Source organism: Rhipicephalus microplus, chromosome 9 (assembly GCF_043290135.1).
Source record: "Rhipicephalus microplus isolate Deutch F79 chromosome 9, USDA_Rmic, whole genome shotgun sequence".
In the NCBI taxonomy this organism is placed as follows: Eukaryota; Metazoa; Arthropoda; class Arachnida; order Ixodida; family Ixodidae; genus Rhipicephalus; species Rhipicephalus microplus.
The window spans coordinates 17,675,626-17,696,298 of NC_134708.1; the positions used below are offsets into that span (position 1 = coordinate 17,675,626).

A 20,673-nucleotide genomic window follows, 5' to 3' on the forward strand; every position below is an offset into this window, starting at 1 on the left:
ACACAAACACATGCAGAAACACGCATAAAGCGAACACACTCCCCTACACGAAAGAAAAGTTTTTGGCTACGTCGCTGGACGGCCTTTGTGGCACGTCATCTCGTGTAGCAAAGCAAGTGTGTTAAAAATCACAGGCAAAATCTCGAGTACCTTGGCTTTCGGGTTTCATACTGAGCTCCAAGGAGTTCCCGGCCCAAGCGGAAGTTGCAGCACCGGGCAGGGGAATGCGAACCACTGCCGCGTCTGGAGAGTGCCGCGTTATTCGTCCGAGGGACACCACTGAAAGAACGGTGTGGCATGATCAAAACACTCTGTGCTTGGGCTTGTGAGTATAATTTTTACTAGCACAGTAGGCGCACTTACAAAATAGGAACAACCCCAGTTTGGTTACGAGAAATAGGGCTTTTTTGCTTACGTGTATAATAGGTACACTCTGAACTTGGCTGTGATAAGTAGTACCGTATTTGCACGGTAGCAATTCGACGCTCCCTAACTTGACTGTAGTGAGGGAAAAATTAAGAAAAGAAAAAAAGACTGCGGCAGCACTGCAGGGGCTCGCCGAGTGAGAAAGAAGAGCGGCTGCCTGGGCGTAGGAGTAACCTTCACAGCGTGGCTGTGGCTGCGCGCACTTTGTTTAGAACATGTGATTGCGTCCTCATCAATTGCATTTTGAGTTTCCAGTAGGAAAGAGCGCCGTAATCGCGTTCTCAACCTCATTTGCAAATTTAAATGCTTTTCGGCTTTCCAGTGTGAACTTTCGCCTTTGCTGCCACTATGCAGACTTGACTAGTTCGGCGAACTTTTCTCGTCGTTGATCTGTCGGCCGCGAACTTAAACATCGCATCACGTGTGTTGCTCTTGGATCAGTGCATGAGTGCTGTATTTTCAACGCCTGATTTTCGTGTTGTCTTGTACAAACCTCCCGCGACAACAAGCCAAGCTGTACACTAAGCCAAATCAGCATTTGTTGCTTTTTCGTAGCAGTTGCGGACGATCATAGCAGCGGTTTTGTACAGAATCAACGTAACTCTTTGTGGTGGCTCTACATGAAAGGAGTACGGCATTGGTGGCGCTTGCAACACTCTAATGATGGTTGGAGGTTCGATTGCAATGTCTTTGGATACGAGGTGAAAGGCTGTGAAGCGAACATTCGCTACCGTTCAGTGCATAAAATTTCAATCGTGATGATGTGCATAATCTAAATGGCCATGCATAATGATGTGCATAATCTAAAACGTAGTCGGCAAATTTCCACGATGGCGCTTTCTTGTCGTGTTTTTTTTTTTTTCCACGTTCGTTCTGCGGGCAACAGGGGTCTATCAATGGTAATTTTTGGAAATTCGAATGCTTATAAGCACACCGCATTGCATGCCTCAATTCTCGAAACACGCGAGACTGTATACTCGGCATGTTTTGCGCTAGTGTAGCCTACGAAGATGGTTCTGGCAGTAGTGGGGATATTGCGACTTCAGCAACTCGCATAATCAGTGGTGTACCCTAGTTGGAAAGAAAAATTTAGGAAATTTTACCCCGCGTTATAGGCACACCCCGAACTTAGCACCGGATTTCATGAAAAAGAAAAAGTGCACCTATTATGCGAGTAAATACGGTATCTATCATATTTACTTGATTGTAACGTCACTACGATTCTTATACGACGATTGACTTTTCACTACGTACAGGAAGAAAACATACAATTTCAGAATTTTATTGTAATGTGAAAGGCTACTTTAGGTAGCTAGGAAAAAAAATTCACATTACATTTGAGTAAATACTGTAGCTATGTAGGAGTAAGGAAAGCTGAGATGAATCATCGAAGATTATATATATGATAACGGGCTCTCTCTATCCCAATATATATATATATTGAAAGAGAGCCCGTTATCCTATCAACATGAAAGTATTACACTATAACCTTGATATAATGTACACAAATATAACTAAATATCGGTTACAGCAGAGTAAATGAAGTCTTGCAACAGATACAGAGTTAAAAATTACTTTTATGATGAATTCTTGGATATAACAAACTTATTTTAGTGTAAGGTACAACTGTGTTATAATGCGGTTTGAGTGTATGTCATGGTAGGCATTGTAGAGACACTGTGCCGACAACAGCCATTAGCATTTAAATACAGAAAAAAGCACATGCCATCTTCCGCTACTTGAAACTAAAAGAAAACAAGTGCTCGTTTCGTCTGCTACCTTGCAATAGCATTTCCCCCCCCTGTTTTTCAACAAAAAAGAAGAGAAGGTAACATACATATCACTTCAACATGTGTAATAAATGTTGCAACACTATTATAATAAAGCCGCCTGCGACGCTAAAAGGCTGTGATTAGTACATCCAGTATTCTTTGTAAGCACACAAACTCAAACCTGGATATAACAAACACGGATATATAAACACGGAACAAACACGGATATAATTTGCTTGTATCAAAGTAAATTAAAAATAGTCTTGCAATACATAGTGTTAGGAATACACTCAAAATTTATTATAACAATGTAGCATGTTAAAAAAAATAAGTTCGTTATATCCAAACATTCGTTATAAAGGCTTATTTCTAACACTATCCATAGAAGACTATTTTTCATTTACTTCTTTATAAACAATATTTTGCTATATGCGGTTTCGTTATAATCAGGTTTGAGTGCATACCTTTATAACGAATTTTCGGATATAAATAACTTAATTTTTTCTAAGATGCAACTGTGTTACAATGAGGTTTGAGTGTATTTCTTACATGACGGTATCAGGAAGAAACGTTTCATTTCCTTAACCTCATCTAACAATTCATCATACACCCATCCTCATCGAAGCAAGGTTTACCCATTTGACATATTTACTACTACTGCCTCAACCATCTGCATTGCACCCACCCACAGCAGGTCGGTCGAAATTCTTGAAGCGGCCAGGGCTGAGTGCTGCTGCCGCCAGAAGCCCGAAGTGCAGTATGTGCCTCTGAAGTTGTTCTATAACCTGAAAATACAACAATGCGCAGGTACAAGAACAGCATGAGCTTCCCTAACGTCATTCCAATTGTATGAAATCGCATAAAGATGTGCCGTTACTTTGCCAGCTATTTATCGAAGAGGACAACAGAATCCTAATAGATAGATCTCGTGCGTATTTTTGGCAAGTCTCTGCATTCACTACAAGAATAACTAAACAAGAATTTTCAGGGAGCACTCACGCACACCAGTACATTTTCTAGACTCTGAAGGCTTGGCTTCTCATTCGACTCAAAGGAGCAACTAAATTTGTTGTGTGTTCGAGTAACCGGTTGAATGTGGTCCTTCTGTTGTGGCTGTGTCTCGGTCAACCTTTGCTCACCGTGTGATCTTGCAACAGCAGCGGCTTGCGAGCCAGCAAATGTGAAGCAACGTCCCAGATGGCCTGCACAGGAGATGGGAGGAGTGACCTACGATCATGTGATGCACAAGCAAGTGACACGTTTTAAAGGAAAGGCGAAGCAAGAGAAAACATCTTGAACGACCGAAGATTGCAAGATTTTCACATGTGCACAGCTGCTATACATGTGAACTAAACTCTCAAAAGGAGTTATATATTCGCAGGAGAACAGTGACAATATGCGATCAACGGTAGTTGTACGTACAATGAATCTACGCAATTGTGATGCAGAAGTAGCAATGGTTCTATCAATAATTTCTATCAATAGGCAGAATAACATTCTACGTTCTGTCAATAGGCAGAATAACGACTGTCAATAGTACCACTGATAGCACGCTAAGACTGTTGTCACCACAACTATCAAGAGTGCGTTATAGATAATGTAAAATCATGTAAAGTAATGAAAGCAATAAACGCTAGGCAATACTTCTGTTTCCCACTCACAGAATCGATTATTTTAATACCGACGGTCAGCTCTTGCCAAGTTCTGGTAGTATGTGTTTTTAATAACTGATATTAAGTACTATCGATAGTCTTTTCTACACTATTTATAATATCAAAACCACACTGTTTTTGTTCCTTGTCAACTTACCCGCAGTTCAGTGCAGCAATTGTGGAGCTTGTGTTTCCGCAAAAAATACCTCCCTTTCTCGGGACTCCATAAAAGACACGTTGCCTTGTCAGTACATTGGCTACCAACAGACTTTGTTTGTTCATTCATTTTTGAAAGATAAAAAAAAAGTCTAATTTGTCCTAAAGCGGGTCTAAGTAAGTGCAATATGCACACTCACATCAGTTGCAGCCAGCGCAGGTTGTCCTCCATGTCGTAGTACTGGGTGGCTCAGGTAGTCTACTAGTCCTCCGAGGAACCTCACCAGAGGGCGCCCTTCGCCGGGCTGAAGCGGGCGCCCCTGAAGGTACTGACGCAGCTCCAGGGACAGCTGCTGCCCCGAGGAGACCAAGTAGCCCATGCGCATGCTTTCCAGCTGAGGAAAAAAAAAAACGAAAGGACAAAAATGAGGCAAATCCACGCACTAACTGTCACTTCCAGGCTGGCTGAACAACCAAATATGCGGATCTTGTTGAGCAGGGCTCTAAAACTTGCCTCACTTAGCAGGCCACAATGAAGCAATTTAGTCCCCAACGGCTGGAGACAGAGAAGGAGGTAAAACTGGGGGGGGGGGGGGGGGGGGGCAGTTTGTTTAAAGTGCCAGCTAACATTTTATTTGAAAAAAGAAAAAAATTGTGAAGGAGATTTGGCGTTACGATTGCCGAAATGTTGATAGTGGTCTCCTAGTGACCGATTGTGTAGATGCCAATCCGGAAATGTAGTTTTTGTTTCACAGTTATGCTTAAACACATGGCGACCACATGATGTGCTTCACGAAAACAATGCTTCATACCGTTGCCTATATAGCACACGTACTACACACTTACTCTCTATTCGAGCGAAGCTTATGATGATTCGATTTACATTTGGGTTTAACGCCCCAAAATCACCATATGATTATGAGAGATGCCGTAGTGGAGGGCTCCGCAAATTTTGACCACCTGGTGTTCTTTAACGTGCACCCAAATCTGAGCACATGGGCCTGCAGCACTTTCGCCCCCATCGAAAATGAAGCTTGCGATGAGCTACAGATGTCGGTGGCAGTGGAGGCGGCGTTGTATTGGAAAAACGCAGTGGCTGTAAGTGTACAGAAATGCGACCCTCTAAAGTGCACCGTTTGTATGCTTTTTTTTGTATGCACCATTCTTTTAATTAACCGACGCTCTCTCAATCGCGGGCTTGCCGACAACCAGCTGGTTCTGACAAGGCAGTAACACTGATGGCTGGGCAAGTTGGTACGAATTCATGTGCGCACGACAGAATTTTTAACATGGATATGGTATAGCAGCCTGATCTTGTATTGAGGTCGCTCGTCATTTCAAGCGGCCATATTTCATTGTTGCCCGGACGTGAATGCCATGACTGTCGTTGTTGCTTGTAACAAATGAAGTGTTGCATTGCTAACTGGGTGGGTGGATGTCCGATTCCCAGCATGGAGAAAGAAAAGGTTAAGAGTGAGCATTGCGCAATGCTAATAAAAAAGAAGAAAATTTGTAGGTGAGGCACGCATATGCCAAGCTTCGTTTGCACCCCCTCCCTCCACCCGTTTTTTTCCGTAAGCAGATGGCAATTGGATTTTTTTTTAATTAGTTGCAGTAAACTATATGGCTTAATAAGCCCATCATTTCGGTTAGACACACAAGCTATAAATAGGATGACGACAACGACTGGAGGTAGCGCCGCTTACTTTCCACTGGAGCTGCGCCAGCCTCGCATCAGTGCACCCCGAGAAATCCGGGCTCCCCCACAGGGCCTGACGGTCAAGCGAGAGTCGACAGGGGCGCTCCAGGCGACCCTCCATGTACAGTGGCTGTGGACATGCCTGGACGTCCCGCGAGTGGGCTGCGGTGCGCTGCCACTGGACACCGTGTGACTCCTCTGCTGGACAGACTTCCGTTGACACTGCGGGCACAGTAAGCAGACGTGGTGTTACACATTCGACAGCCGGTTTTGAAAGCATTTCCATCAGTACAATGGCCTAACCATTAGACCACAGACTACCCAGTGGATTGAAAGACATTACATATCAACACACATTACTTGTTCGTCTTTTGAAGCTCTAGCATAACCCTGTTATGTAATCACCGATTCACCCGAAAACAAGTTCTTATTAAGCATATTAGAGTCAAATTTTGTAATAGCGAACCTCACACTAACGACTTTTTCAGATTAACAACATTTTCGAAAATTTTCCTTTAAATGTCTATTGGTTTACTGTAAATATATTTCACAACTACGTATTTGAGAATACCAAATGCTTTTAAATTTAAAGGCGCACACATTCTGTTTGGCAGCACTGAGCGATACTCTTATAGCGTGATACTTTTGCTTCTGTTCTAGCTCAAATATTACGATAATGGGGGCCGGTTTGGCCATGCCGAGCTGGTCGTTTCACTTTTCTTTTCTCTTACTTCATTTATTTGTATTTAATTCGTTTCCAATATGAAAACTAAAACAGAATCAAAGATATCGGACTGTAGAAGGACCATGCAGTGCTGCTAAACTGGGTGCGCACACCTATCAATGGCAATGGCTAGACAGTGCGCTCTATACTTTTGCTAATGCTTGGGCCAATCACTCCAGTGTTTGCATTTCATTGAATGCCTATGGTAAGGCAGCAGAGGCTGTTCACAAACACGAACCACTAGAACTCGAAAGCCGCCCCCGCCACGGTGGTCCAGTGGCTAAGGTACTCGGCTGCTGACCCGCAGGTCGTGGGATCAAATCCCGGCTGTGGCAGCTGCATTTCTGATGGAGGCGGAAATGTTGTAGGCCCGTGTACTCAGATTTGGGTGCACGTTAAAGAACCCCAGGTGGTCGAAATTTCCGGAGCCCTCTACTATGGCGTCTCATAATCATATGGTGGTTTTGGGATGCTAAACCCCACAAATCATCATCACTCGAAAGCCGGAAGGTCTCACTCACCGTGCGGTGCAAGCACAGTGATGAACGCGTCGGCACGACCCGAACCTAAGGGGCCCGTCGCCACGCAGGTGTAAGTGGCTGAGGACCTGGCTTTCGCCAAGACGAGACGCGAGCCAGCTGGGTAGAGATCCTCAGTGAGCTCTGGGCTTCGGGGCGGCAGGAGGCGCTCGTTGCGCAGCCATCGGAAACCCAGGGGACTCATGCCCCCTGCATGGGGGGACAGGCAGCTCAGTTCGAGTGGCTGGCCCTCGAGGAGTGTCACTGCCAGCGGCGACACCAGCGGTCGTGGCGCCACATCCAGGCGCACCCGCATGCTCTTGTTCTGCACCGCTCCCCAGTCACTGACCTGCAAACGAACTTTGTTAGACGTTGCGGGGCTTCACACAAGCACAGCATAGTTAGAGATTCATAAACATAGATGCATAACTTTTGTAAATGCAGACGAAACGTACAAGCGCTTACACTCGTCTTACGTGCGTGTCTTCCGCGCTTACAAAAGTTATTGATCAATACCAACTAGCCCGATCCCAGTGCCTTCCAAGGAATAAACAAAGAGGTTGATAGTTCAGTTGCTATGGCGTCGTGTACACAGTAGCACAATGTGACACAGTGCCGTGTCCGGTCACCTTCGTTTGTCTGTGTCTTTTATCACCCTGCCGTGTACATGACAGTTCTTCAACCAAGTTTCTTTTTTTATTAGCAATCTACCTTTCAGTGTTTCTGCCATAACTACAGTCAAACCTCAATATACCGAAGCTGGATATAACTAAATATCTGTTATAACGAAGTAAACAAAGAGCAGTCTTGCAATAGCAGTAGTGTTAGGAATATACCTTTGTCATAAATTTTTGGATATAGCGAAGTTACCTTCATGTATGATGTAACTTTGTTATAATTAGGTTTCAGTTTATAAGCCGCTGAACCACAGTTATCTTTCTAGCAGTCAAAAGAGCTCAACATCCCCCCCCTTTTTTTTTTTCAAGGGTGCAGCTTCATAAAATTCCATTTGCCGAACTACTGGTGGGACATCATCCAAAAGTGCATAATGTTACCTGGCACGTAAATACACCGCTGTCGAGGGTAGTGGCGCGGTCGATACCCAGAAGTAGGGTGTACTGGTCTTGCTTGTTCTTGGCAACGCGAGAGGTCCACAGGGAGCGGAAGGGAACTTCGGGATCCACGGGGAAGCCATCCTTGAACCAGTGCACGGAGAGGGCACTCGAGCCCACCGCGATGCAGGCCACCATCAGTTCTTCCCCCACGCGAGGCGTGTGCGGCGACACTTGCATCATCTCTATGTGCATTGCTGCATAAGAAAGAGTAGTGAGCAATTACTTTAACTATTCGACGTACCTTACAGGCCCACAAGGGGCACTGCGTAGGGGGAGTATAAAAAAACGTCGCGTGATTTATAGGTAACTCGAAGTTGCGCCATAATAAGAAAACATCGTTTATATACAACAAAGAAGAAGTGATAAGTTCAAGCGTGCAAGATAATGACAATATTACGAGCAGGCTGCAAAAAGTGACGTCGGTTCTATGACACAGTATTAATCAGAACTAACAGACAGTAATGCTAGGGAAAGTATAGGGGATGTAACATCCCCTGTACCTTCCCTGGCATCATTGTCTGCTCTCATTAATACTGTGTCTAACAAAGAAAAATGAGCCCTTAAAATTATGTTTCTCATCAGTTCTATGAAGACAGAGAGTCATACCGAAGCATTTTCATTTGTTCCTCTGTCTAAAAACAGAAGAAAAAAAATCGGAAGAAAGGTGGTGAAATCACTGAAATGACTTGGTCTCAATGCAAGCGCTACAAAAAGTCTCGCTAGCTTCTGCAACATTCCACCTGATCGATGAAGCTTAGTACAACAACCGCTTCTAAAGACTCTTACCTGGCTCTTGGCTGATCTGCAGGAACTCCCGGTCGACGGCGAAGGGACCAAGCTTGCCTCCCTTGAGTGCTTCCTCGAGAACCGCCTCGACGGTGGATCGCTCTTCTTGGCGACCAAACAGGTGGAACTGAACCACAGCGTTCTGCCTGAAAGGGATCAAGCAGCCGTTGGCGAAACGATGAGAACATAAGCACAATTTGTAGTTACCCGCCACAGTGGTCCAAGGGTGTGCGACTGCTAACCAAAATGTTTCCGGATCCAATCCCGGTTGCAGCGGCCGCATTTTCGATACCTAAGGCTCATGTGCATAGATTTAGACGCAGGTTAAAGACCCCCCAAGTGGGCAAAATTTCCAGAGCCCTCAAAAGAGCATCTGTCAAAATATTTTAGTTTTGGGATGTTTAACCCTTAAAAATGTATATAGTTTGTAGTTTTCGAATATGTTTGGAGAAACACACAATGCTGTATAAAGTGATACATGCCTAAATCGAAGTACATCGGCATTTCTGTAAGCCTGCGGTAATATTAAAGTGCTTTGCATATTCAAATTAATATTGCACTAGTTGAAATGAAGAAGTAGACTCATTTTGCCACATGTAACTTATGTGAAAAGGTCGTTTCACTCCAGCGTGAGCACACTTGAGTGAAATCAGCTGTTGAGAAATCTGAGCCGCCACATAACCACAAAGTGTGGTTTTTCTGAAGAAAAATCAGGGTGTTGCTTTCTTGCTAAGTTTAAAAGCATGTTTCACATGCTTATAAGAGATAAGTGGCAAATAAAAAAAAAAGCAATGTATTTTACTGCCCATAATTTGCATCCAACTAGTACTACTGAAATCCTGCTGCCACTGGAATTCGCAGTAAAATCATTTGATAATAATTCACATTTGCTTTGACTGCATCCAACTAAGAAAGTGCGACTCGCACAAGCAGAAATTTTTGTTTTTCACATTTCGCCCTCATCAAAATGTAACCGCAAATCCTCCAAAGCATTGTGCATTTACAATATTTCTGCAAAAATATAGCTTGAATGTCATTAGGCAAAGCAATTTATGGCTGTTTTTTACATGAAATTGTAAATTCCTCAACATATGGTTCAGCTCACATCCCAACTATAGATCGGCTGTGTTTTCTGACTATGTTCAGAACAGGTATCAGGGCCTCTTCAAGCTTGCCGAGATTAATGCCACACAAGGCATTTTCTGAACCCAACAACTGATTTTTCCTTTTTGTCAAAGTTTACAAGCCAAGTGAAACTGAAGGTGAATTACTGAAGAAAATGAGATATCACGTTTCATTCGGGCTGCTACAATCGTCACGGCATTCAAAGTGGTTGGATTGTTAAAACTAATACAAATGCTGAAGTATAGCACATCACACTTTTGATTACAAAGCTTGTCTGTGGGCAACTTGGCGAACTTACATAAACTGCAGCACGGCCAAGTTGTCGAATGCTTTGGTGTGGCTGGCAAACAATGACTTCAACTGCACAATTGAAAAAAAAAAGCAAGAAAGACTGTAAGGCTTAATGAGAAATCAGAATCAACTGACAGTGAAAGCACTTCACACCTGGAATTCAACTATCATACTAACCTTCTGAGCTACACGTTTATCAAACTTGAATTCATGTACAAGTCGTGACCCTTTATCTCTTCTTGGTTCCTGAACACTATGTTAACTCCATGTGAACACTACGTGAATACACTCTAACCTCACTACAATAAAATTGCATATTACATCAAAATAAGTTTGTTGTACACGAAAATTCGTTATAAGGGTATTTTGCTAATACTATATCTATTGCAAGGCCATTCCTCATTTACTTTGGTACAACCGATATCTTGTTATATCCAAGTTCATTATGTCGAGGTTTGAGTGTCTACCAACACAGTGTGATGTTGGCGATGTGGCTCAATAGAAATCTTTTACTCTACTTAAAAGTTTTTCAGCTTTCTTGAGCCACTAGGTTGGAAACTTCAGAGATATCCACTGACAAAAAAAAAATCTGAGAGAATACGTGGTGATACATGAGAATGAGCTGACAAGCATCAGTGTTACGGAGTTGCCATTCCAAAATTGGAATGACACCGGAATCATTGCACATTTTCGCGACCCTGGAATGGAATGGGGACAATACTTGGAGAAATGGAATGGGAATGGAGTTCCATCTTTTTCTGAAAATGGGGCACGTTTTGGCACATGCGCTCTTTTTCAAGCTTCACACATCGCCAAGTCAGAGCTTCGAATTTAACAATAAAGCATTATTTTTCAAAAGGCTTGGCTGATTTCAAGAACGGTACATTGATAATCAACGCGCCTACTACAATTGTGTCGTCATATACTTGACTCTGTCGCTCCGAAGTTTGTCTCCATCCCTCGCATAACGGCGGTTCTATGCCGTTAGTATCCATCGTGCGAAAGTGCCCCAGCGGGTAGTTTCGCACGATGGATACCAACGGCATAGAACCCTTTTTCTTTGCATTCTTTTTTTGCTAGGTTGCTATGACTCGACACATCCCGTGTTCACATAGCCAAGCAAAGAGGGCATAGGGAAGGAACGTATTTCGCTACACCTTTAATTGCTAAAACTGAATGCTCAAATTAGCCGTAGAGGCCTGTGCATGTATTTTGGAGCTCGAAAGCCACACGCAATCTCTAGGTCCACCTTTAGTCAGCCAGAGACAAGGGTAGGCGTGATGCAAGTGTGATCGATCTGCCTATTTGTAAAAGAGAAGCTGGGGCTTAAGTTAGTGAAAAAAACAAATGCATTATCCCAGCAGATATTGAAGGAAAAAACACTGTGCATTAGTTCCCATCGATACCCCCCCACGACAAGAAGTGATGACTAACCAACTCACTGCATCTTCCAGGCCTGCCTGTAGCTGCGAACGGCTCTTTGAATCTAATCGGGCAAGGTCAATGAATATGCGAATATGTACTCTGTGCACAGCCTAATTTTTATGTCTTGAGTTTAGTACATAACACACGTGAAGACATTGCATACCTGCGGACAGGCGAACACAGAGTTCTCCCCACCCCGTCCATGCTTGCGAGGTGCGCTTGACGAATGTGAGCCCTGACAAGCAGTGCAGCCCACTGTTCTGTATTCAATGCAAAGGCACAAGGTGCCCGAGTAGTGCACTGTTCCAACTGTAATAACAGCAGACCTGGAGGGTATTTGTTCCCCAGCCACTGCTAGGAAAACCCGCCGTAAACATGATCGATCTTTGCCACACATATTTGCACGAAGTAATGCTTACAAGCACAGTTATTTTCTTGGGAGATTTTTTTCGACTGACAATTTTGCTACATCGCTGGAAAGTTTGGTGTTTAATGTTCAAATGTGTTATAAATCTTGTTGCTGAATCATAAACTTGTGGCCTCTGCTAGCGTATAAATGCATGTTTTTTTGCAACGAATTCATGCATTTTTCATTTTTTGACGTTACAAGTCACTTTGATGTTTTTTAGCCCCCCCCCCCCCATCCCTTGCTTGTACCAAAGTGATGGACTGCAATATGTCTAAATAAATAAATTAACCAAATCTTAGTATCCTTCATACTCACGACCACTCCAGAGTGCAGATGCGCGGCAAAACTGCTTAGTCTTTATTTTTCAGCATAAAAATATGCTATGTCATCATTTCAGCATAATTACATTAGCAGAAACAATATTAAAAAATCACCATTCATTCACGCGTGCTGATCATGAAAATAATATAGGTACCGGAAGAACTGCACCAGTGAGAATTATAGTAGGGCGGTTGTACTGCACGAGATACTACGTCGCCAAGCTATTATCCCTCGACCTTGATAACGTGATTTGCGTACTTTTGCAGTTCTCGATGCTTCTGATGACATCAATTTTATGGGCAATCGTTCTTAACTTGATAAAACTATCAAGATCCATCTTTTACGTTGAGGAATCAAAAGAATAGAATTTAAATGCCCGATCATTCCCATAGTGGGAATGGTCTAAGCTTTTTCATTCCAAAGAATTGAAAGGAATTAAATTATGGCTAGTTACAATTCCCTGGAATGGAATTGGAACGGAATGAAGGTGCTCATTCCGCAACACCGACAAACACCACATGCACACACGAAAGCTCTTGATTATTGCTTCACTATGCAAACGAGATGAAATCACAGAATCCGTATCGCATAAGGTTTGAGAATTGTAAACTCTTATAACAATCTCCAAAGCTTTGGTGGCAATAGGACATTACACTCATTTGATTAGTGCACACAGCTCGTCAAGCATAAAATATCAGTGTGAGTTGATGAGAATAAGTTTAGAAAACTCATGCTATCCAAGATAGATTGAGCACAATGAGATGTGAGCAGGGATATTCGCAACCACATGAAATTAGTACCTGTGAAGGCACAATTATATAGGTCGTTAGGACAACAGACACTTTTAATGGAAATACAATCCCTCTTTAAAAAATCACCACATGCACTTTTAAAGTGCACATAAGTATGCCAGTTCGGTTTCTAGAAAAGAAGTGAGGACTAACTCACTGCATCTTCCAGGCCTGCCTGTAGCTGCGAACGGCTCCTTGAATCTAATCGGGCAAGGTCAACGTTGCGGTCGTAAAGCTTAACTTGAACAAGAAAACGGGTGCGACCTGCGCAAAAGAACATGCCATTACAAACATAGTCCGTGACAAATAGAATGCGATCGATAATGAGAAAGCTTTAGGCAACCAAAAAGCAAGTGAATAAATGTTGCTGAAAAAGTGGGGCCAGTATCTTGAAAAAGGACCATTCCTTACTGCAGTTATGCCATCAAAATTGAATAAAAACTCTGCACACTTCACCTATGCCTAAAATCATTTTGCAAACTATAGCACCAATCCTAACGTCAAACATTTACCTTGGGACAGCTCCGCATTTTCTATGAAAACATTATGGACGATCAGTGTTTGTTTTAAGAGGTTTTTACATCTGCAGTCAAGAGTCATATACGATCTAAAAAAAAAAAAAAGAAGACTGTTTCAACAGAAGCAGGAAGCCCTGTCAAATGCTGATCACATCACGACACTGCTGAAATAGTTGCAGATGACCATTTAACCAACAGTTATTCCTGTGCCTGTTTTCAATAATTTAATCCAGGCTCAACCCGAGATGCCATACCCACCGCCCTCTACGCGCAGAAGCATGTACAGAACTGGAATGTGAGTTGAGTTCACACATGCGGCATGTTGTCTTTTTTCACATCGCTTGGTTTAACCTGTATCATGTCAGTGAGTCTTACATTTCAATTGATTTCACATTTAATCTTTTTGGTGCTGCCAGGTTATATTGTGATAACATTGCATACCACAAGACGGCTGGTGGAAAGAAAATAGCGTTACGCGCTCGCCGCCATGGTTGCAAGTGACGCTGGCTAGCATGCCCAGCATTACACTCGCAGAAGTTATTACACTTCCAAAGTGTACGAGAAAGCAACAGTCGCCGCAGCACAACTGATGGAGTGTTGAACGCATAATTCAAAGGTTGTCGGTTTGGTCCTGACTGGCAGCCATGTTGCTTTCTTAACCACTTTCATTCATTTTTGTTAATGATAACTAGAATACTACAGTTAAAAACAGCAAATAATGTTCTTTAGCTTTCCTTGCCCTCGCTGTCTGTGATCTTCACTAGGTTGTGAAACAAGAAAACAGGCCCTTAATCCACTTCTTTTCCTTCATACTACACTTTCTCTAGTTTCACAGTCTGTTTACTTCACACAGTTGTAAGTTAGACGGAAATAGTCTCGCCGTTCTACTACACAGGGAAACCACCCACTTGCAGGAGAACAGGTGCGGCCGTCATCATCCAGCCTAAAGCCAGAATTGCACTCGCAGTGAGGCTGTGGCCCTGCTTCGGTGCAAAGCTGGGTGCAGTTCAGCTGGTTACAGTCTGCAAGGGCACACAGATACACAAGGATGAGTCAGCACTTCACTGATAGTTACAGATATACTATCAGTAACCTTAAAGGGTAGTGATAGCATAAAGTGACTTCTGTAATACTACACTGATATGTTATCAGTACCTTTGAATAATACTGAGTAACTTAAAGGGTACTGTTCAGCTGGTTACAATCAGCAAGGGCACACAGATACACAAGGATGAGTCAGCACTTCACTAATAGTTACAGATATACTATCAGTAACCTTAAAGGGTAGTGATAGCATACTGTGACTTCTGTAATACTACAATGACATGTTATCAGTACCTTTGAATAATACTGAGTAACCTAAAGGGTACTGTATCAGTACCTTTAACGGCATTAATGGGATATCAAATAGTAAGTGCATAGAGTAATGTATTTATGCTTTTCAATATGAAGGAGGGAGCACATCGGTGGTAAACAGCAAGGTTTCTGGACAGACGTCACTAATAATTTGGCAAAGCTTAGGTGAATCATTGGGATAAATCCACTGATAAACACAGGAGTCGCAGATTTCGCTTCAACTTGTCAACCATCTGCATGAAATGCTTTGGTGGCGATTTTTCAGAAATTTGTAACTAATTTATGGAATACCATATAAGCTCTACTGGCAACAGTAAAATAAAGCATCTGCAGAATGCAGTTTTGATGCTAGGACATGGCATTGCTATTCAAGATTACCATTATCACTATTCGATCAGAGTACATATGTATACACACAATGAACAGAGAAAGCAAGAACAGCATTAGAGCCAGCATTACCATTAGCGCCACGTCTGCAGCGTCATGATGAGGTTAATACGAGTAATTGCACACACCAGTCGTTATACTAACCGTCTTGATATCGGCCACATTTCACTCTGAGTACTATGCATGATAAACAGCCATTCGTATTCCCATCACATATTCATCAAGTAATTGTTCTCCTGGTGTGTACAAAGAGCACTGAGCAATAAGAAGTCACTGTAACGTGTTACCTCGCCAGCACTTTTTGCATACAGTAGAACCTGGTAGTTTCATTTCATAAAGAACCACGGAAAACTCACAATCTATGAAAATGTAAAATCTCACCACAATTGTCTCAAATCAACTTGTTTTTATGAGTGCACAAGTGATATACATTTTTTACACAACTTGCGTGCCGCTCTTTTTGAAAAAATGAGTGTTAATTTTTCATTACTTTCTGAATATTGTATTCTTAGTATTACTCTGTTAGTTAATAGTCTGTGGCTTATTTTTACTTCTCCTGAGTATTGTTTGGTGTCATTAGTATTATTTTGCCATGTAATTCAATTTGTTTCACCGTTTCGCAAGTACGTTACTGTTCCACTTTTCAGACTCATGTATCGAACTCTTTTCCATTTCTTTTTGTGATGCTCCCCTTACTCAATGCTCCCCGAGGAGCCTGTAAGGCACTTGTAAATAAGTAAATAAATAAATAAACTGAGACTAAAATTGCGGAGCACCAGCACCAGAAATGCAGCGAACACAATGTCTCAATCGGGTTTTTGATGTACGCAACACATTACCACTTCAGGTCGTGGTCACTTCGGAGCTGTGATGGATATGGATGCTAACGCTGTAACGTGAACAAGCTGAAAATTTTATTTGTGTCGTGTGCGCATGTTTGAACAAGCCTGAGGCTCTGCAGGTGACAAATATCGTGCTCACCTAAAACTTGTTCTGGGCGCACCAGGTACTCGCATCGACTGCCCTTGTACTCGGGAGGACAAATGCATGTCTGAGTCTTGCTTCCTATGTAATACCTGCAACAATACATCCACACATTGAGTACATGGTTACTTACAAAAGAGTAAAATAAAAAAATACTCAAGAAACGTATTGCCAACAAAGCTAGCAGCAGTACTAAGTAGCATTATGCAACAGTGAGCATTGTGAATGGCACAGGTGAGAGGGTTACTGCACTTTCTCACAGATAACCCGCACAAAATGCGCTGAAAATTCAGGATGAAAGTAGAAGTTCGAAATATATACACCATTTTTAATGTGAGGTGGCTTCGCAGCACAGCTCCGCAGTAACGCAAAAAAGGTAGCTTCCCGGCAATATGTGGCCACCTCGTTTTTTGTTTGTTTTCCCCCTTGCAGTTTGCCATTACAGGTGCTGGTTATATGCAAGAAAATGAATCATACATGTACATGGACAGAACAGATATTCATAGCATAGTTTAAACTCTGATCACAGAGAATTTTTCAAACGACACTGAATGCTTATCACACCGATGCTTTTAGAATTTCCCCCTGTCATAATGCAGCCGTGATAGCCGAGAATCGACCCCATAACCTAATTTTTAGCTGCAGTGTAGCAGAGGAACTATGTTGATGCACTCCAAACACAAACAATAAGCATCGTTCGGTTGATTCATGCAAAAGCTAATTCAACATACTACTGACAATGCGTATGCCGATTCCATGTATAGTATACAGTAAAAAAAAAAGTGTAATTTTACGGAAAATTCGCTCTTTCAAAACAAGTACGAGCAAAACTGCTGCAATGGTGAGGATACTGCTTAACGCCATCTTGAGTTTCTCAGTGATCAATTATCTCGGTAATAAAACAATAGAGGGCTTGTTTGCTTTGTGCCAGCAGCATTACCAATGTAATCCTCACTGACACGTTTCTCTGATTATAAATTTACTATAGGCCAATCGCCCAGATGCTACCAGCATGTGTGCATAACACCTCCTAGCTGCAACATAATGTTACGCTTCAAAGGTCTCGCACGAAAAACTTCATTTGTGCAATGTTAGAATAAATTTTTACAAATCACCGCGCAGCACAGGTTAGAGGCTGTAGCAATCATAATTTCCTTGGGAATGTGATGTAGATACAATGAATAATTTGTTTTTCCCTTTCAGCAGCAAGAACTGAATGGAAGCAAGGCAAGCGCTTGTGGATAATCTGGCTTAGCTCTGTAATCTCTCGCAGGATTTTCTCTTACTGCTTTATCCAACTCTTAATCCTAGCTCTTACGCAGCTCAGCCACCCCACGTAGGTAAGCGAACTCTTGTTAGTGTGCAGCTATGCCCCTTTCTATGCTACAGCCTAGTTCGGCAAGAACGACGAAATCACCCTGGTTAAAAAAAAAGTCATAGTTTTGCCGCAAGGGCAAAGAAATGAATGTGATAGCAACAAACCAAAAAAAAAAGGTTTCCAGCTTAATAATGAAACGCGATACTGTCTGACGAAATCAAGTTATATTGAGTCAAGATTCCCACGAAGCACAGTAAATGTTTGGTTGTAGTCACTTTATGCGATAATATTTATTTCTCGTCTCGCTATGTTACTGTTCTACAACAGCTGAGAAAATTGCAACGCGTGTAAAAGGATACGAATCTGACTGCCGGAGTGAGAGCTTCGTGAACATTTAAATCGCGCCCAGATTATAGGTCATTAACTTCCTAAAGTTCAGAAGGCATGCAGCGCTTCTGTGAATTCGTTAGCAACCTTACATCATTGCACAAAAGAAAATATTGCGAACATTCAACTGCTCTCTAGCATAATAATTCACTTCACATGTAAACAACAAAAGCAAGCAGTATGAATATAAAGGATTGCTTTGGGTGCGGGCATGGTTTTTTCGGTGCACTCAAAATAATATACAAAACATTTTACGTTGGAGTGTTCACATGCCCGTCAACAAGCCAATACAACTGAAAGAGTGAATAACTACATCTCTCTCTCTCTCCACAAACTGCGAGAGAATGGCTCATCGTATTTCTACGCACTTGAATATCTCACTTAACATGCGAAACCTTCTAAGCGCAGGCCAGTAAGTGTAAGCACTTTAAACAGCCTGAATTTCCTGCTAAGCCATACTAACAATTGCCATGAATGGGATAGTCTTTATGGGCACACCAGTTTACTGCTTAAGGTTTTCCTTTGAGAATGGCCTGTGTGTCTCGCACAACATTCACTGTTTTCATGACCCCATGCTTGTGACACGACAGGCATGTCATGTGTCATGACATCTGTCTTACCATTATGAAACTCCATAAAAGCCGTGTCCTGGCACTCAGTGTTTCCTGAGGCAAAATATTCATGCATATTCACGACATCTGAGGCAAAATGTTCATGTTTATTCATGACATACTGTGTCTTATCTCATGACACAATAGTCATGGCACGACTATCACTGTTCCGATGACACAATTTTTGTGACATGACTAGGCGATCGTGTCGTATGGCACTCGTGTAATCATACTGAAATATCATGCATGTCATATGTCTCTTGACATTCTGCGCCACCCATGCCGAAATATTCATACATATTCATAGACTTGTGGGGGTGTTGGCTGTTTCTAGGACATGACCTTCATGACATGACAGATGACAATCACTGTTCCTATGACACAATTTCTGCAACATGATGTACTGTCACGTAGCATGTCTCGTGGCAGTTTCGTGATGAGCGTTGGCAAGTCTCGTGACACTCGCTGATCTTGTGACACAACGTTCGCAACAAGGCTGGCTTGTTGTGTCTAGGGGCAAAAATTTTAGGCCAGAAATTCGTCTATGTAATAAAGCGGGCAAAGGGTTGTACAGGCGCAGTCCCTTAACGCGGGCAGCCGCACAACAAGCGCTCGAGCTACTGGCTGGCTGGCATTTTCCTGCGTTATCTCCCGCGCCACGGAAACAGGATACTAAGCGCTCTCGGAGCTGTCAGCTGATAGGGAGCTCACGAAGTCGCCAGACACGGAAAGGGTTGTTTGCATCGAGACAACAGCACCCATTGCACAACTGTTATCAGTCCTGCCTTTAGAAGCCCCGCTTTCGCATGCACGAGATCTTGCGAAAAGGCGAGTCACCAGATGTCGCTCATCGGGGTGACCACTGCCAACACAATACAATCTGTCATATAGTTGTAAACAGCAACAGTCTTAAACGATATACTTAAATACCATGATGATTATGGGCAATCGCTGATAAAAAAAAACAAGCGCCAGAATCTACATGTGACCTTGCACAAGCGGGTGTGGCTTTTTCAAGTACTTGAGAACAAGAAGAGAGGAAAAAAAAGAAAAAGATATTTATGAAAGGATTGAACCTGAGTTGAAGTCAAGAGAACACAATAAAGGGGCAGCGAGAATTCATTAAACTGCTTAGAAGAACAAAACACTGCCGGTAGTGATGCAAAGGAACGACTGCAGCTGCATGCATTCTCAGCTGATGCATTGAGACCCAGATGGTGGGCAGCTGCTTTCCGACATACAAGGTTACTCACATACAATATACAATGCCGAAACAGCCACTCTGTTTTATGCCCTTGCATTGTTTTTTTTTTCCTTTCCGAAAACATGCATATTTTTATGTTTACCTTTTATGCATAGCCAAGATGTAACGTAAATAAACGAGATTAATGCTTTTTGCCACCTAATGATAGAAGGCAGAAAATTATTACGAAAGAGTAATCTTTCAGTCAATAAGCTATAGGAGGTAGATGTGATACACAAAAGAAGGCGCAAACTGTTGTAGGGAAGAGATGAGCCTTAAAAATGAATGCATGCGGGCTGTTCTGTGTACAAGTTGGCTTGATACTGCTTCATTTGCCTGGAAACATTTCACTTTTTGTGAATGCCACAAGAATGAGTGCTTGATTTAAAATAAATGACAATAGGTTGAAACAGATCACTTGGCACTTAAATATGAAACAATTTCTGAACATAGGGGCAAATTCAACAAATAAAAAAAGGGAAAAAACCTTTTTTTGTATGAATGTAACGATTACAAAAAAAGAAAAAAAAAGCTTTCATCTCACCTGCTTTGCGTGCTTCTGTAAATGAGAATTCACAGCTGCACTTCAGCAACAAATTTATTGCTATGCTGAACAAATTTTTTGTCCTAGTTTGTAGCAGCTTTTGATTTTACCAATA

The 20,673-nt window shown here is 42.3% G+C and overlaps 2 protein-coding genes across 7 annotated transcripts in view; one reads left to right on the forward strand and one right to left on the reverse strand.

Moving 5' to 3' along the window:
- Positions 1 to 20,673, forward strand: part of LOC142771564 (uncharacterized) — a 65,038-nt gene that overhangs the window by 43,060 nt on the left and 1,305 nt on the right. The window contains exons 5-6 of one of the 2 annotated variants that reach the window (XM_075873226.1): positions 13,962 to 14,023; positions 17,659 to 17,795. In XM_075873226.1, the coding sequence (XP_075729341.1) occupies positions 13,962 to 14,023; positions 17,659 to 17,671 (75 nt within the window). In that variant the 3' untranslated portion in view covers positions 17,672 to 17,795. The remainder of the gene's footprint in view (positions 1 to 13,961; positions 14,024 to 17,658; positions 17,796 to 20,673) is intronic. The other variant, XM_075873227.1, reaches the window with a different exon arrangement.
- Positions 1 to 20,673, reverse strand: part of LOC119164898 (uncharacterized) — a 57,079-nt gene that overhangs the window by 29,827 nt on the left and 6,579 nt on the right. For all 5 annotated transcript variants that reach the window (XM_075873223.1, XM_075873220.1, XM_075873219.1 and 2 more), the window contains 12 exons: positions 16,453 to 16,547; positions 14,637 to 14,750; positions 13,368 to 13,474; positions 10,272 to 10,333; positions 8,849 to 8,994; positions 8,003 to 8,256; positions 6,951 to 7,296; positions 5,713 to 5,927; positions 4,207 to 4,401; positions 3,338 to 3,400; positions 2,884 to 2,983; positions 151 to 279 (listed from right to left, as the gene is read on the reverse strand). In XM_075873223.1, coding sequence (XP_075729338.1) covers positions 151 to 279; positions 2,884 to 2,983; positions 3,338 to 3,400; positions 4,207 to 4,401; positions 5,713 to 5,927; positions 6,951 to 7,296; positions 8,003 to 8,256; positions 8,849 to 8,994; positions 10,272 to 10,333; positions 13,368 to 13,474; positions 14,637 to 14,750; positions 16,453 to 16,547 — 1,826 coding nt within the window. The remainder of the gene's footprint in view (positions 1 to 150; positions 280 to 2,883; positions 2,984 to 3,337; positions 3,401 to 4,206; positions 4,402 to 5,712; positions 5,928 to 6,950; positions 7,297 to 8,002; positions 8,257 to 8,848; positions 8,995 to 10,271; positions 10,334 to 13,367; positions 13,475 to 14,636; positions 14,751 to 16,452; positions 16,548 to 20,673) is intronic.